Source organism: Myxocyprinus asiaticus, chromosome 5 (assembly GCF_019703515.2).
Source record: "Myxocyprinus asiaticus isolate MX2 ecotype Aquarium Trade chromosome 5, UBuf_Myxa_2, whole genome shotgun sequence".
NCBI classification, from domain to species: domain Eukaryota; kingdom Metazoa; phylum Chordata; class Actinopteri; order Cypriniformes; family Catostomidae; genus Myxocyprinus; species Myxocyprinus asiaticus.
In genome coordinates, this window is record NC_059348.1 from 53,875,115 (window position 1) to 53,890,871 (window position 15,757).

At 43.4% G+C, this 15,757-nt stretch overlaps 1 protein-coding gene across 1 annotated transcript; it reads left to right on the plus strand.

Annotated features, from left to right (window-relative positions):
- Positions 1-599: 599 nt before the first annotated feature.
- LOC127441451 (retinal homeobox protein Rx2-like) lies at positions 600-15,357 on the plus strand. The gene is made up of 4 exons (XM_051698902.1): positions 600-741; positions 1,942-2,345; positions 11,840-12,072; positions 13,587-15,357. The coding sequence occupies exons 2-4, from the start codon at positions 2,066-2,068 to the stop codon at positions 14,028-14,030; spliced, it is 957 nt and encodes a 318-aa protein (XP_051554862.1). The 5' UTR covers positions 600-741; positions 1,942-2,065; the 3' UTR covers positions 14,031-15,357.
- Positions 15,358-15,757: the final 400 nt, after the last annotated feature.

The window sequence follows — 15,757 nt, forward strand, 5'->3', positions numbered from 1 at the left end:
TCCTGAACCCAAATAACTAAACCATTTATCAATACAATGTATAGGACAAAGTCATTTTTATTCATCACTTTCTAATTTATTGCAAATGAACTGTTTGTTTCAGTATTCGGGCTATCAGCAATGTTGGAAATGAACAATAAAATGTGCATAAAAGTGTTTAAGTTGATCATTTTCTGAAGCACTGAAAGCTGATGGCTGAAGCATTTGGCTGCACAGAAGAAAAACACATCCTTATACATTGTGTGTCATCTTTGTTAAGTTTGGGATTAGAGGGCACTTTCTGTGGGTCGCCATTATCATTTAGACAAAAGATTGTTGAAAGGACATTCTGTCGGAGCTTCATTAGCGCAGGCCTCCCTCTGTGGCCAAACCATGGCCAGCGTTTAGTGCAATTACCCCAACAGAGAACAACTGCCAATCATCCTTAAAGGGGAAGGATTCCAATTATTAAACCTCTTAAGTCTTTTCCTGTTAGCACCGCTCTCTGTGCGTCAGGCCAGTTTTTATGGCTTCGTCTGAAAGATCAAGACATCCATGTGCAGCAGGAATGGGATATCACTGAGTGCCTCAGAACTTTTGCTCACTTTTGGGACTTAATAGTCATTAATGGTCATTTTATAGTCGGCACCACCTAAACAAGGTGCACTGTGGGTACAAAGTTGTGGTCTGTCATTTACTGGGATGTTTGGAGGCAACGACCAGCCTGTGCGATTCTGATGACTCAAGAAGTAGAAACAAAAGGTGCGTAAAGTTTAGATTTTCTATTTTCGAGCCTACATCAATAATCTTTTAAGTTTTAATTTACATTTAAGGATTACATATTAGGATGATTATTAGTACTCAGGCCATACTTTGTATTTGTATATAAAAAACATACATTTTAAAATGGTACATCCTTTTTTTATTGGCCTTTAAGAATATGAGTTATTCATTTTTGCCTGAAAGTACATATATCACATAGGTAAGAATTAAGTTGTGAAACATTGCTTCTGAGCTAAAATAGAAATTCAGTTTATACATTTTCAACATTTGTCTCAATTCTAAAACTTGAATTAGTCAGCGAAAGGCCTGTGCTATTATGATGGCTCAAAAAGTTTATGAAAAGTTTAGATTCTCTACAGTAATTGTCAGCCTATTTTAATGCATTTTCATTTACATTTGGATTGAAATTTGAAAAACAAGTGACATCTCTACTGAGAAACTCACATTTGAACATGGAACACACTATTGGTTGATTGCACTATTTGAGTTATTATATATGTGAGTTATTAACAGTATGTTTGCCCACTTGAGTTGAAACTATTTCAATTCAAAACAGAAATGTCGAATGCATGGGCCAAAATATAGATCTACTGTTAGTAAATTGTTATACTGTATATAGACTGACAAATGGGCATGAAACAATTATAAACATAAAAAGGACATATGTTGCCATGCACAATGCGTCTTTGTCATTTTCCATGTGTGCAGTGTTCAGTTTCATTCAGTGCTTTGAGAATAAAGCGTCAGTGTACCAGTTATCTTTCAGTGAAATTGATGAAGCATGGAAACCACAAAAGGGTCAGAGTTGTCAGAATAAGTTTAATTTGACAAATGCATTGTGCTGGCAACATAATTTTTGGCCCAACATGGAGAAAACTAGTTTTATAGTGAAGTTTACGGGTACATGACTTGACTAAGCAGAACAGCATTAACTTAATCACAGATAAACTTCATCTTATGTTTACTATATGGTAGATATATAATGTGTATTACAGACATCTCCCTTAAATCCCATTGCTGTCTAGGAGAAACAACTGAGACATATAAGAGGTCTCATTTGTGATCTGTAGATTTACAACTCAGACTACAGCCTTCTTTTACAAGATAAAGAAGAATGCCTTGTATAACAAGAGTTTTACACATCTTTGATATCATTTTAATCAGGCTCTTCTTCAACAGGCCTTTGAAGAAAGAAATCTTCACGTCGTGACGGACTCTGAAACGGCTTTCTGGAACCTGTTCCTCTATTGGACAAAATCTGAACACTGTTTTCCCAAGGAGACTTGCTGACAGAGCAGATTGAATGCATTTGTCACCGGACACAATGAATATGGTGGATGACGGCTGCCTGTCAACGGACGCCTACCATGACCTGGGGAAAGGTGGCGCCTCAGGCATGGGCGGCCGCGTCCACAGCATCGATGTTATTCTGGGCTTCAGCAAAGACCAGGACCCTCTTCTCAATGCGGTGGGGCACAAAGTGGACGGACACGACCTGGGGGAACAGGACAAACAAGTGACTTCTGACCCCTACAGTCACCTGCAAAGTTTGCCTGACAACTCACAGCCGTCAGCCTATCACGGTGAGAATGTCTACTTCTTGTGTTCAGTCTACTGAGGGACATTTAATGAAAGTGGTACATGGGTCATGGACAAATATGGTTGTCCGAGATGATTAAAATTAAAATTCTGGTTTGAAACACATGTATTGAGTCCATAGAATGTAGTCTTTGTGTCCATGTTGTTTTCATACATTTAAATTTTTTTTTTTTTTTTTTTTTTTATATATATATATAGTATATGAGTGGGTTTGGAAACATAAAGGCAGAATATTTTCTGAGCCATTTTTGCTCAGTGACTTTTAATGAACTGGTGTCTTGGTGAATTTTTGTGGAAGTATGAAGTCTGTTCCCCTCAAGTTCACACAGGTGTCCTTGCAGAGTAACCACAGGTGGAGTATTCACTATCAACATGTTCCACAAAACGTCTCTGTTACGTATGTAACCTCGGTTCCCTGAGATAAATGGAACGAGACATTGCGCCATGTTGAGACATATGGGAAATTCCTTTTCCGACAACCTAGTTGAAACCCTTCTACAATAACACCAATTCTAAGATAGGCTATGGTGTTTAAGCCCCACCCTTTTAGGCGTGAAGCTGTCCGGTATATACTGTAAGCAGGCGCGCAAACACAATTCCTCAGAATTTTCGGACTAAGGGACAAAGAGTCTGTAGTGCAGCCACCTTACACAATGTCTCGTTCCCTTCATCTCAGGGAACTGAGGTTACATACGTAACCGAGATGTCCCCTTACGTTTCAGTTCACTCAACATGTGTCATGTTGACACATATGGGCAACAGAGTCCCATCACGCCGCACTACACGACATAACCCTCCCAGAGAGGGATACCGAAGCATAAACTCAAAAGAACATGACACCGCAGTCCTGCGGGACATGGTGAACCAGGAGGGGAGCACTTAGAATGGATATATGAACTATAGTCATATAGTATGAATTAACCCCTTCACAAACCCAGTCGAGAAAGAAGATTTATTTACAATGAAATTGCTTGTGACTTTATGGGAAATACAATGGTCTGAATGCAGGCGGTTGTGTAAAAATGACAGGGAGCCCATACTTAAAAAGGGGCACAAGTTTATTTTTGGCCAACAAAATAGGAAGCGCTCTAGACAGAGAGGACTTGTGAATAGAGAGACGTTATGTCTAGGTTGTAAAACCTTGCGAAAGTGTTTTGAGAAGACCAACCTGCTGCAAAAGGGGCCTCTGCCCAAGGAAGACGCAGTTTGCCATCAGGGAAACAATTTTGCGGAAGATATCACATGGGGTCGCCTTCGGGGAACCAGCACATGTGGAGCACCTACCTCAGTACAGGGGCTCATTAGCACACGTACTGGGCCGGTCAGCGAGTTTCTCCACAAACTCAGCTGCCAGAGGGCTAAGGAGGAAAGTCATCCAGGGATCACAGTCTGTGAACACGACTGGGAGTCAAGAGCGCACGTCTTCCCTCAAGGGAGGGGAAAGGCGCTATGCGCAGGTGGTACACCCGGCCAGTTGTCCCAGAACTTACCTGCTCGTGCCTGCCAATACACAGGAAGAGACCGGCTCAACCCGGAGATTGTAGAACCTCGCAAAGGTGTTGGGTGTTGCCCAGCTCGCTGCTCTGCAGATGTCTGCCAAAGAGGCGCCACTGACCAGGGCCCAGGAGGCCGCCACACTCCTGGTGGAGTAGGCTCGTAACCCCGTAGGGGGTGGCACGTCCTGAGCCTGATATGCCATCATGATGGTGTCGATGACCCAGTGGGCGATCCTCTGTTTGGAGACAGTGCTTCCTTTCCGCTGTCCTCCAAAGCAAACAAAGAGCTGCTCGGAGCTTCTAATGCTCTGCGTGCGATCTAAATATAAAAAATACAGCAACGCCAAGGTTGGGTCTGCCTCCTCCTGGGGTAGCGCTTGCAGATTCACCACCTGATCCCTAAAAGGAGTCGTGGGAACCTTGGGCACATAGACCGGTCGGGGTCTCAGGATCACGTGAGAGTAACCTGGACCGAACTCCAGGCACGAATCACTGACAGAGAATGCCTACAGGTCCCCTACCCTTTTGATGGAAGTGAGCGCAGTCAGGAGGGCAGTCTTCAAAGAGAGTGCCTTAAGATCAGCTGACTCCAAGGGCTCAAAGGGAGCTCCCTGTAGACCCCAAAGGACTACAGAGAGGTCCCACGAGGGGATGAGGCGTGGTCTGGAGGGATTCAACCTCCGAGTGCCTCTCAGGAACCTGATAATCAAGTCATGCTTCCCCAAGTACATACCATCTACTGCATCGTGATGCGCCAAAATAGCGGCTACATACACCTTCAGGGTGGAGGGGGACAGCCGCCCCTCCAGCCTCTCCTGCAGGAAGGAAAGCACTGATCCGACTGCACATCTCTGGGGGTCTTCGCATTGGAAAGAACACCACTTAGTGAACAGATGCCACTTCAAGGCATACAGGTGCCTCGTAGAGGGAGCCCTAGCCTGAGTGATCATGTCTACCACCGCAGGTGGTAGGCCACTTAGATCTTCCGTGTCCCGTCCAGGGGCCAGACGTGGAGATTCCAGAGGTCTGGTCACGGGTGCCAGATGGTGCCCCATCCCTGAGAAAGAAGGTCCTTCCTCAGGGGAATTCGCCAGGGGGGGCTATCGCGAGGAGCGTGAGATCCGAGAACCACATCTGGGTGGGCCAGTAGGGTGCTACTAGGATGATCTGCTCCTCGTCCTCACTGACCTTGCACAGGGTCTGTGCAAGTAGGCTCACTGGGGGAAAAGCGTATTTGCGTAGTCCAGGGGGCCAGCTGTGTGCCAGCACATCTATACCGAGGGGTGCCTCAGTCAGGGCGTACCAGAGCGGGCAGTGGGAGGATTCCCGGGAAGCAAACAGGTCTACCTGTGCTCGTCCGAATCGACTCCAAATCAGCTGGACCATCTGAGGGTGGAGTCTCCACTCTCTCCTGAGGGTAACCTGACATGACAGCACGTCAGCTGTGGTGTTGAGGTCGCCCGGGATGTGAGTGGCTTGTAGGGACTTGAGGTGCTGCTGACTCCAGAGGAGGAGACGGCGGGCGAGTTGTGACATGCAGTGGGAGCGTAGACTGCCTTGGCGGTTGATGTACGCTACCGATGCTGTGTTGTCTGTCCGGACCAACACGTGCTTGCCCTGGATTAACGGCCGAAACCTCTGCAGGGCGAGCAGTACTGCCAACAACTCTAGCCAATTGATGTGCCAATGCAGCCGCGGGCCATTCCAGGAGCCGGCGGCTGTGTTCCCTTTGCATACGGCGCCCCAGCCCGTCTTGGAGGCATCTGTTGTAACCACGACACGCCTGGAGACCTGCTCTAGGGGAACCCCTGCCCGTAGAAATGCAAGGTCGGTCCACGGGCTGAAGAGGCGGCGACAGATCGGTGTGATGGCCACGCGATGTGTCCCGCGGCGCCATGCCCATCTTGGGACTCGAGTCTGAAGCCAGTGCTGAAGTGGTCTCATATGCATCAACCCGAGCGGTGTGGCCGCCGCTGATGATGCCATATGCCCCAGGAGCCTCTGAAAAAGTTTCAGTGGAACCGCTGCTCTCCGTCTGAACACCTTAAGACAGTTCAGCACCGACTGTGCATGCTCATTCGTGAGGCGCGCTGTCATCGAGATTGAGTCCAACTCCAGACCGAGAAAAGAGATGCTCTGAACCGGGGAGAGCTTGCTGTTTTCCCAGTTGACCCGAAGCCCCAGTCGGCTGAGGTGCCGGAGCACGAGGTCCCTGTGTGTGCACAGTAACTCTCGAGAGTGAGCTAGGATTAGCCAGTCGTCGAGATAGTTAAGATGTGCCGTAAAATCCAGCAGAGAGAGGTGAATGAACTCAGTGGATGAATTCAGCTCAATGAATAGAATCGCTCGGCTCCGAAGACAAAATCTGAATGAGTGGTTGCATACCAGCTCCTTTTATACCTGTATGTCCGGGGGAGTGGCATGCAAATTCCACTCGCCAATTCTCATTGGCCTTTTTTCAAAAAGGGGCTTCCCAAGAGTGACCCCTAGTGTCACTACATTGACACAACTTCGAGTGAGTGACAGATAGGAAACCTTAGGCACTTAGCCTTTTCTGGGTTTGACGGTGGCTTTTGAAAGACACGGGCCAAACTCCAGACATGAATTGTCAACTGACAGCGCTTGCAAATCACCGACCCATTTTACTGAAGCCAGAGCCAGCAGCAATGCGGGTTTAAGAGAAAGCACACACAATTCAACAGAGTCCACTTTGGCACAACCAATAGAATCGTTTCCTTGTCCACTCGGACTTTGCATATATGACAAAGTGAAGGAGACACACCAGGGTAAATGTGTATTTGCGTGTCGCCTGCAGAGAGAGGAGATGGCGCTCGCTCCATAGGAAGAGGCGACACATCAGTTTCATCATTGGCAGGGATGCCGCCACCATAAGCCCCAAAGCTTTTTGAATCAGTTTCAGTGGAAGTGTTCTCCCCAGTTTGAACTGAGACAGACACTGTAGAAAGGCCTGAACGTGCTCACTCGTGAGATGCGTTCCCTCGAATTTCCCATCTGCGTGGGACTCACGCTGGAGTGGCTGTCTTAGTTTGGGCCATGGCTTGGGCGACTTTTGGCGGTACTGAGACAGCAGGCGTGGGGTTTTTAGCTGGGCGCTGGCCTGAGACAGAGCAGGAGCAAGCCAGTTGGGATGAAGCACTGCTCCTTTTTGGCATAAAATGTCTCATAGCATGAGAGTGTTGCTGAGCCGTGACATAGCGCTCAGCAAACCCACCCACAGAGCTGCCGGATAGGCTGGCTGGAGACACCAGAGCATCAAAGATGGTGGCTTTTTCTGCATCGTGCATTTCTGTGAGGGTCAGCCAGATGTGACGATCCAGTACTACCAGGTTGCCCACTGATTTTCCAATGGCCTGTGCAGTGAATTTAGTGGCCTGCAGCACTAAGTCTGTAGCGGTGAGGAGCTCTTTGAATGTCTCTGGATCGTAGCATTACTCCTCCATTTGCTTGAGGAGCTTAGCTTGGAAAACTTGGAGAACCGCCATCGCATGGAGTGCTAAACCAGCTTGGCCAGCTGCTGAGTATGTTTTTCCAGCCAGTGCGGACGTTAGTCAACATGGCTTGGAAGGATTAGTGGGGCATGCTATTAGTCGGGCAGAGATGTGCTGCTACTGACTCTTCCACAGGGGGTAGTTGGGCATAACCTTTGTCTTCCCTGTGGTCCACTTTAGTGAGGAGAGTGGAATCGCTGTGCAAGCGAGCTGAATAGGGTGCACGCCAGGTTTTTGTCAGTTCATTATGAACCTCCGGGAAGAACGGGGCAGATCTGCTGAACACGGTCACATGACGACGTCCGGACTGCAGGAACCACTCATCAAGTTGAGTTTCCGGTTCCTCTGGAGGAGACCACTCGAGACCGAGCTCTTCAACTGCCCTTGGACACGAAGTATCTCCTTGTCAGTGGCTTGTGCACGCTCTTCGCCCTCACTGGGGGAAGGGGCGGCGATGTCCTCCATTGACCACTCGCCAGTGTCAGATGCAGTGAGAGACATAACATCATCCCCAATGTCAGAACCGCCGAACATGACGAGGTCGTGAGCTCCTGCAGAGGGCTGAAACTCGCCGTGCATATACTGTACCGGCATAGATGCAGTACATGGAGATTGAGGGGCTCGCAGGGCATGTGCCAGAATGAGGTCTACCTCAAATTCATCCTGCTCGACCTCGCAGCCATACCGTGCCTCCTCCTGTGATCCCTCAGGAGTCACAGAAGAGGCAGGTGGGAGGGCGTGGGAGGCTGAATCATCCCTCAGAACGAGGCCAATTCGCGAGCGAAGTGCCTTGAGATTCATGCCCTCACAGTGAGGACAGTCTGTCTCCATGAGAGCTGCCTCTGCATGGGCACGGTCCAGACAACGAACACAGCTCTCATGTTGAGCTGATGGTGGGATGTGTCCCTCGCACGAGGAACACTTACGGAACGACATCTTCAAAAAGACGCGAACACGTAAGCGGCTCTTTTATATACATACTGTATATATATATATATATATATATATATATATAAATATAGCAGATATAGTAATAAAGGATACTCAGGCCGAAGCGCTGCGTGGAGTAGGTGTGTTGCTGAAGCGAGGACCCTTTCACCAACGAAGCGTCTAATGGCGAGGTGTAGAATGTCCGCCAGAACACAGCAGGGGATTGGAGAGTCTTCTAAGCTTGCAAAGATTCCGTCCGCTGACTCGTGTATTTCGATGGCAACAAATGTAGAGGGCTTCTAAGATGAGAGATAAATCGCTGTCTCGAAGGAAGAAAATTGTGAGGAATGGTGTATGGGCGCCCGCTTATATACCGGACAACTTCGTGCCTAAAATGTCAGGGCTTCAACACCATAGCCAATCTTAGAATTGCCGTTATTGTAGAAGGGTTTCAACTTGGTTGTCGTAAAAGGAATTTCCTATATGCATCAGCATGACACAATGTCGAGTGAATTGAATCGTAAGGGAACTAGCTTTTTACATTTTCTGAAAATAAATCAATTAATCAATAAATAAATCAATAAATATGGTGACTGGTGTTTGCCCATGCAAAAACATGCCACCATGATGCAACGATATTGTGTTGTAGTTGGGTACCAGACTGCCAGATCACTACTTTGCTAGGATGTTCTAGGTGGTTACTAGGGCACTGTTAGATTGTTGATTATTGATCCAAGTAAAAAAAGCTCACGTCTCTATGATATTCTGATCTCTAGATATGGCTTGGGTCCCTCCTTCAATGTAAGTCTTTGGTATTTTTTCATCTACCAAGTGAAAATCGAAGTCTGATCTCGTAAAATAACAGCACATCTCTCATTAACAAGCTGCATGATTTGAGGAAGTATTCATGTATGTGTCACAACCCCCCCCCCCAAAATAAAACATAAATAAATATATATATATATATATATATATATATATATATATATATATATATATATATATATATATATATATATATATATATCTTTAGGTTAAGAGGTTTGCTCAAATGTCCAATAAAGCCATGAGAATGAGTAAAAGTAAATGTGATTCTAGCTTTAGCAAACAAAACTAGTGATGAAACAGTTTTCCTTCTAAGACAAAGGCTTTATCAAAGAAAACCAGACTCTAATTATAAAATAAAGTTTACATGTAGACAACAAAATCACTGTTGCTTATATTTGTAGTTTACAGTGCTGTGCAGTGTGTGTAAACCTCACTACGCTGGCCTCAAGAAGCGCACTAGAAACTGACCCTAGGGGCTGTAGCCTTTAGCCTCCTCATTAGCACGCCTGCCTCCCATGCTGGAGACGCCGGTTTGAATCCTGCTCGGAGTGGGTCAAACAGGACCAGTTACAATAGTGCCATTGACCCGGATGGGAGTGAGGTTTAGTGGGGTGAGCGTAACAGGAGCCTGCTGGTACGTGATAGCTGTGCGGTATGTGTAAACCTCACTCCCCTGGCCTCAAGAGGCACACTAGCGACTGACGCTAGAGGCTGTAGCTTTGAGTCTCCTTGTTAGCATGTCCGCCTCCCATTCCAGAGATGGAGCAGGTCGAGCAGGACAGGTTACACTACCACAGGTTAACCAGTGATCTGTTTCTAATCCTGCCTAACTTAATTAGATTCATTTTAAATCGGTGCCACCTCAACATGTGGCTTGGTTTGCTCTTAGCTTTTTCCAGGAAATGCAAAGCTTTGCGGTTGTCTAGTCGGTTGGCTTCTCGCGGTCAATACGCTGTGGCATTGAGTGAACCTCTTAGCGTTTGGATTAGCCGTCTTGACCACATGAGGTCTACAGGTTTAACCGGTGACATCTGTGTGCTTGCTGAGGGATTACCGGGAGGACGTACTGTGACAGAAGTGATGGAACTTGCAAATCTCTCTTCTTTTTTTTCTTTTTTTTTAAGATATGCTGAAATCGAAAGGTTTGTATTACCATCTGATGCTATCACTGTACAATGGTAAAACCCACAGGATGTTTTAGTAAAAGCGGAAGAATGTCAAAACTAGTTTTATTTGAGGGCATTTGTTTTTATTATTCACCACCTGCAAATTGCAAATAAGTACCATGGTATTTCCAAAGTATTTTGGGAATGTTACCAAAGCAATGCCATGATGTTTTGCACTGCTGGGGACTAACTAACTAACTGTCCTCTCTCTCATATGCAGCATTGGAAAGTCTGAATCATTTTAGTGAATCGGTTTGTCCTAAATGGTCTGAATCATTCTAGTGAACTGGCTTGTCCTAAACCATCCCTTCTCTCATATTCAGTGTTGGAAAGTCTGGATCAATATAGAATATCGGTTGGTGCTAAACGGTCCAAAAAATTGTAGTAAATAGGTTCATTCTGAACCGTCCTCTCTCTCATGTAGGGTTGGAAAGTCCAAATCAATTTAGAGAATCGGTTTCATGCTAAATGGTCCGAATCATTCTAGTGAATCAGCTCATCCTAAACCATCCTCTCTCTCTGCTAAACTGCCTGAATCATTTTAGTAAATTGGTTCATCCTAAACCGTCCTCTCTCTCATTTGAGGCATTAGAAAGCCAGAATCATTCTAGTGAATCGGTTCGTGCTAAATAGTCTGAATAATTCTAGTGAATCGACTTGTCCTAATCAGTCCTCTCTCATGTACAGCGTTGGAAAGTCTGAATCATTTTCTAAATCATTTGGAAAAACAGTCAGTGAACCTCAAACGTAAGAAATGTACTTTGGCCAGCAAAAAAATTATGTTAGTTAGCTTTTTTTTTGTTAGTAGCTTGTAGTAGTAGCAAACTTGCCTCAAATTCGCCACTGATCATTTTCACATGCAAATGAGCATTGCAGGAAACTTGCGGCAAATTGTCCATTGTTGCCAAAGGTTTGCTGCAGGTTCACCACTACTGGCGAAGAGCTGCAAACTTCTGGCAAACATTTCCGTGGAATCACAAGCTCATTTGCATGTGAAAATAATGAGTGGCATATTTGCGGCTAGTTTGCCAGAAATCTAGATTTTTGTAAGGGATATCATTTACATTTATGGATTTGTGCCCAGGGAATTGAACCCCAGACCTTGGCGTTGCTAGCACTATGTTCTGTCATCAACATGGTATTCATACAATACCATGGTATTACCAATTTTTCCAGGTGTATGATAAAACAGTCAATAAAATCCATTCATTTTATATTGACCTGAGACATATCTAGTGGCCAGAATATCATATAGACTTGCGGTTAGACTCTTTTGATTTAGGCCAATAATCAACCACCTAGCAACCATAGAGAGCACCCTGGCAACCACATAGCAATGTGCTAAAACCACAAAGAACACCTTAGCAACTGCATAACAACAATCTGGCAAGTTTTGCCCAGGCTATCACCTCTTTTCTAAAAATAATTGGTAGACTTATAATGGCACAGAACTTCTGTAAAGAATTTTATAAATAGTTCCTGACAAATAAAGAGCTGTCCCTTCATCCTGGCTGTTCCTTTGCTGTAGATACCGGTCTTTTCTCCACAGATAAGAGTGAAGCAGATTTGGGAGACCCGCGGAGTGCCGTGGAGAGTGACAGCCGTTCACCGGACCCCCCTGATGAGGATCAACCAAAGAAGAAACACAGACGGAACAGAACCACCTTCACGACCTATCAGTTGCATGAGCTAGAACGCGCTTTTGAGAAATCTCACTACCCGGACGTGTACAGTCGAGAAGAGCTGGCTATGAAAGTCAATCTCCCAGAAGTTCGAGTTCAGGTAAGCTTCGGGTGACACTGGCCGGGACTCTTAATGGCATTAGATAGGCTGTTGTGATCAATGTAATTGGAATTTCATTACAATCTTGACATTGGGGTTATTTGTAATGGACTTAGGTTGATAGGGCATTACAGGGTGACGGTGTTACAACAAGGGGGGGAGGGGGTGTTCAATACAAGTTCTGCTCAATTGGCAGCATTTGTGGCATATTGTGGATTACCACAAAAAGTAATTTCGACTCATCCTTCCTTTCAAAAAACAAAAATTGAGGTAACAGTGAGGCACCTACAATGGAAGTGAATGGGGCCAATTTTTGGAGGGTTTAAAGGCAGAAAAGTGAAGCTTATGATTTAAAAAAAGACTTGTGGATATTTGAGCTGTAAACTGTTATTTTTACAGTTGTTTCGGGGTTTTAGGGTTTATGGCATTGTGTTGTCATGGCAACGAAGTTGTACAATTGGCTATAACTTTACACAGATGTGGTTAGTAAGTGATTTTATCACACTAAAATCATGTTAACACACATATTGTTTTGTGGCTATACTTTTGAAACAGTGAGTATTTTAATGTTTACGGATTGGCCCCACTGACTTCCATTGTAAGTGTCTCACTGTAACACAGATTTTTGAAAATGAGGGACAAGTCAAAATAAATTTTTGTGCTAATCAACATTATGCCACAAATACTGTTGATTGAGCTTAACTTGTATTGAAACCGGAATATTCCTTTAAGATGTCAGTTACTGTAATTCAAGAACAACTTGATGACATCAAAATTGAGCCAATTTAATTTCTTTATATACATTTAGGGTCTTTTAATCAAATCGAAATCTACTTATATATTATATATTAAATGGCATTACATAGAACATAGAAAAGGTATTTGTACATAGTCAAATTAATAGCATCACAAGTTTGCCAGAAAACATTATTTTACATAAATTGCAGTTCCTTTATGACATTACATGTTATAATGCTTTTTTATTTTTTTTCCCCAAAGGTTTAACATATGATTCGATGTCATTTACAAAATGCAACAAGTTTGTTTAACAGAAAGACATTTTTTTTCTTCTGTTTATGATATTTTCCCAGCATAATTAATAACAATACAATATTCTTTACATTTTAAAATTCCACCTTTAAAATAAAATATCTTAAAAGCTCCATTTCTTACAAAAATAGGTGAAATTTTGCTTGGCATTTTGCAAACTTTTGTTTGTGGATATAATATTTGCCATGCAGAATATAAAAGTTTTAGAACTTTTTATAACAGTATATCAAAGCATTTGAAAAGTACCAAAAATAAATGACGAAGGCCTGGTAAAAAGTTTCCAAGTCAGTTTTAATGAGACCTTCATATAACAAAAAGAAAAAAACAAAAAACATTGAAATCTGTTTGTTTTAATAAAAATCGACTGCTGGGACATGAAAGTGCCCTAAGTTGAAGAAACACCCATATCTTGAGCGTTATGAGGTTGAGTCTAATCAGTTCTTGAAACTTGTCCCATCGGACAGGTGTGGTTCCAGAACCGACGTGCAAAGTGGCGGCGACAGGAGAAGATGGACACGGGCACCATGAAGCTCCACGACTCGCCCATGCTGTCCTTCAATCGACCGCCCATGCCCTCAAACATGGGACCCATGAGTAATTCCCTCCCACTGGACCCTTGGTTGTCTTCTCCGCTCTCCAGTGCCACGCCCATGCACAGCATTCCGGGCTTCATGGGACCAGGTCAAAGCCTCCAGCCCGCTTATCCGAGTCACCCCGGGTTCCTGAACTCCTCCCCGGGCATGGTCCAGGGAATGCAACCCATGCCACCACCTCCTTACCAATGTCCTGCTACATTTAACGACAAGTACCCATTGGAAGACGTGGACCGCAGTACCAGTATTGCGGCGTTGAGAATGAAGGCCAAGGAACACATTCATTCCATGGACAAAACCTGGCAACCCATGTAGTGGGGAAAATTAAGAACTTGACAAAGTTTTTTGGGGGATCTCATAGACACATGGAAGGATGACAAGCATTCTTAAAAGTGATTATTTACATTTATTCACTTGGCGAGACGCTCTATCCACTTCCAGTGTATTCAAAGTTTACACTTTATCAGTCCATGCATTTCCTGAGAATCTTGGTATTGAGCTACAGGAACAAGTTTATCAGAACAGGATAATTTCAGACAAGCATTAGGGTTCACCCAAATGTCATAGATGAGAACTAGCAACGCAAAGAACATGAACATCCTATCGCCTGTTGCCTGTAAACAACTGCAGGTGGAAAGGTGTTTTTTGTGACATAATCTGATGTAGTTTTGTACTGTGTTTGTTTGTTTGATTTTAAAGACCTCAGATGTTTCAGGGAAGTCTTTATAACCTTGCCTGGAGTTACACCGTTGGGGAAACCTGGTTGGCACATTCACTTCATAATCGTTTTGGCAACAGAGCACTGACAGGTCTGGATTCTGGAATCTACAGTAAGGCGTTTCCGTGAAAGCTACCTGCTGATGTTGAGCTCCTTAGGATTTCATGCCAGCTGGTGCCAAGCTCCTCTCTTCATCATTTGGTCAGGATGGAACAACACCAAGTTTAGCACGTTGGCTAATTTAATACCCGTTTAGAGGTTAAAATCATGTTCTACCAACACGAGGAACATCTGACACAAATCATGGTTTAGAAGGATCAACTCTCAAAAATGTCTGTAAAATAAACCTGAAATAAGTCTCGGAGGTGTCGGACATTAATAACTGGATTTTTATGCCATGGTGTGGAGACAATAGAGTTTAGAGTAATATTATAAAATTAAGTATATACCTCACAAAATTTTGTCAGATTTAAAATAACAAAAATAATAATAACTGAGGAAAAAAATAAATCAACATAGTCTCGTAATATATTGTACGAGAGGGTGAAATTGTAAGATATCGTAAAAGAAATATGACTTTTATACCCATAGAATCCAACCAATCAACAAACAGAATTTTAAATTGATAAAACACAGGCATCAAAGTTTTTTGGGATACATCTCATTCCATATTTATTTCTGCAATACAATTGATGTATGTTAATAACCTGTAATGCGCTTCCCTCGTCTCAAACTCCAATGTATTCTTTCTTCTGTGGAACACAAAAGTTAGTTTACTATTAAAATCATGTTTAGGTTTATAGGTTTAAATCCTAATAATATTGTCCATTGCTGGTTCGTTTATTTTTCTCTATGCACTCCAAAAAATACTTGAGCCTATTTTTAAGATTTACGCATTTCATAACAAAATTCCATCACATTGAATTGAGTAATTTTTAAACTAAATTAAATTGGTAAAACGTACATTTATTCAAGTTTTATTAGTTTAACTTTGTTAAAGATAACGCAATTCAATTTGATGTAATCTTACTATAAAAACTCAAATGCATAAATCTTAAAAATAGGCTCAAATATTTTTTTAGTTGTATGTTTTTGTATGAGCCAACTCGTACGATCTCATATTAATTATGAAGCTACGACTTATGAGCACTAAAAAATATATAATTTTCTTAATTAGTATTTTTGTCTCATTTTCCAGTAAAATATCGAAACATCCTTCAAACAAGATAACTTGACCTTTTCTCTTGTTTTTGAGGAAATCTAACTAAATTACATGATATAATAAAACTTGCTTTCAGAGAAAGTTTATTTTAAGTTTATTCAT

Bases quoted from the DNA above. Each gene is read 5' to 3' on its own strand.
- LOC127441451 (XM_051698902.1), top strand. From the start codon at position 2,066: ATGCATTTGTCACCGGACACAATGAATATGGTGGATGACGGCTGCCTG. The intron at 2,346-11,839 runs GTGAGAATGTCT...TTTTCTCCACAG, and splicing joins ACAGCCGTCAGCCTATCACG to ATAAGAGTGAAGCAGATTTG. The intron at 12,073-13,586 runs GTAAGCTTCGGG...CCCATCGGACAG, and splicing joins TCCCAGAAGTTCGAGTTCAG to GTGTGGTTCCAGAACCGACG.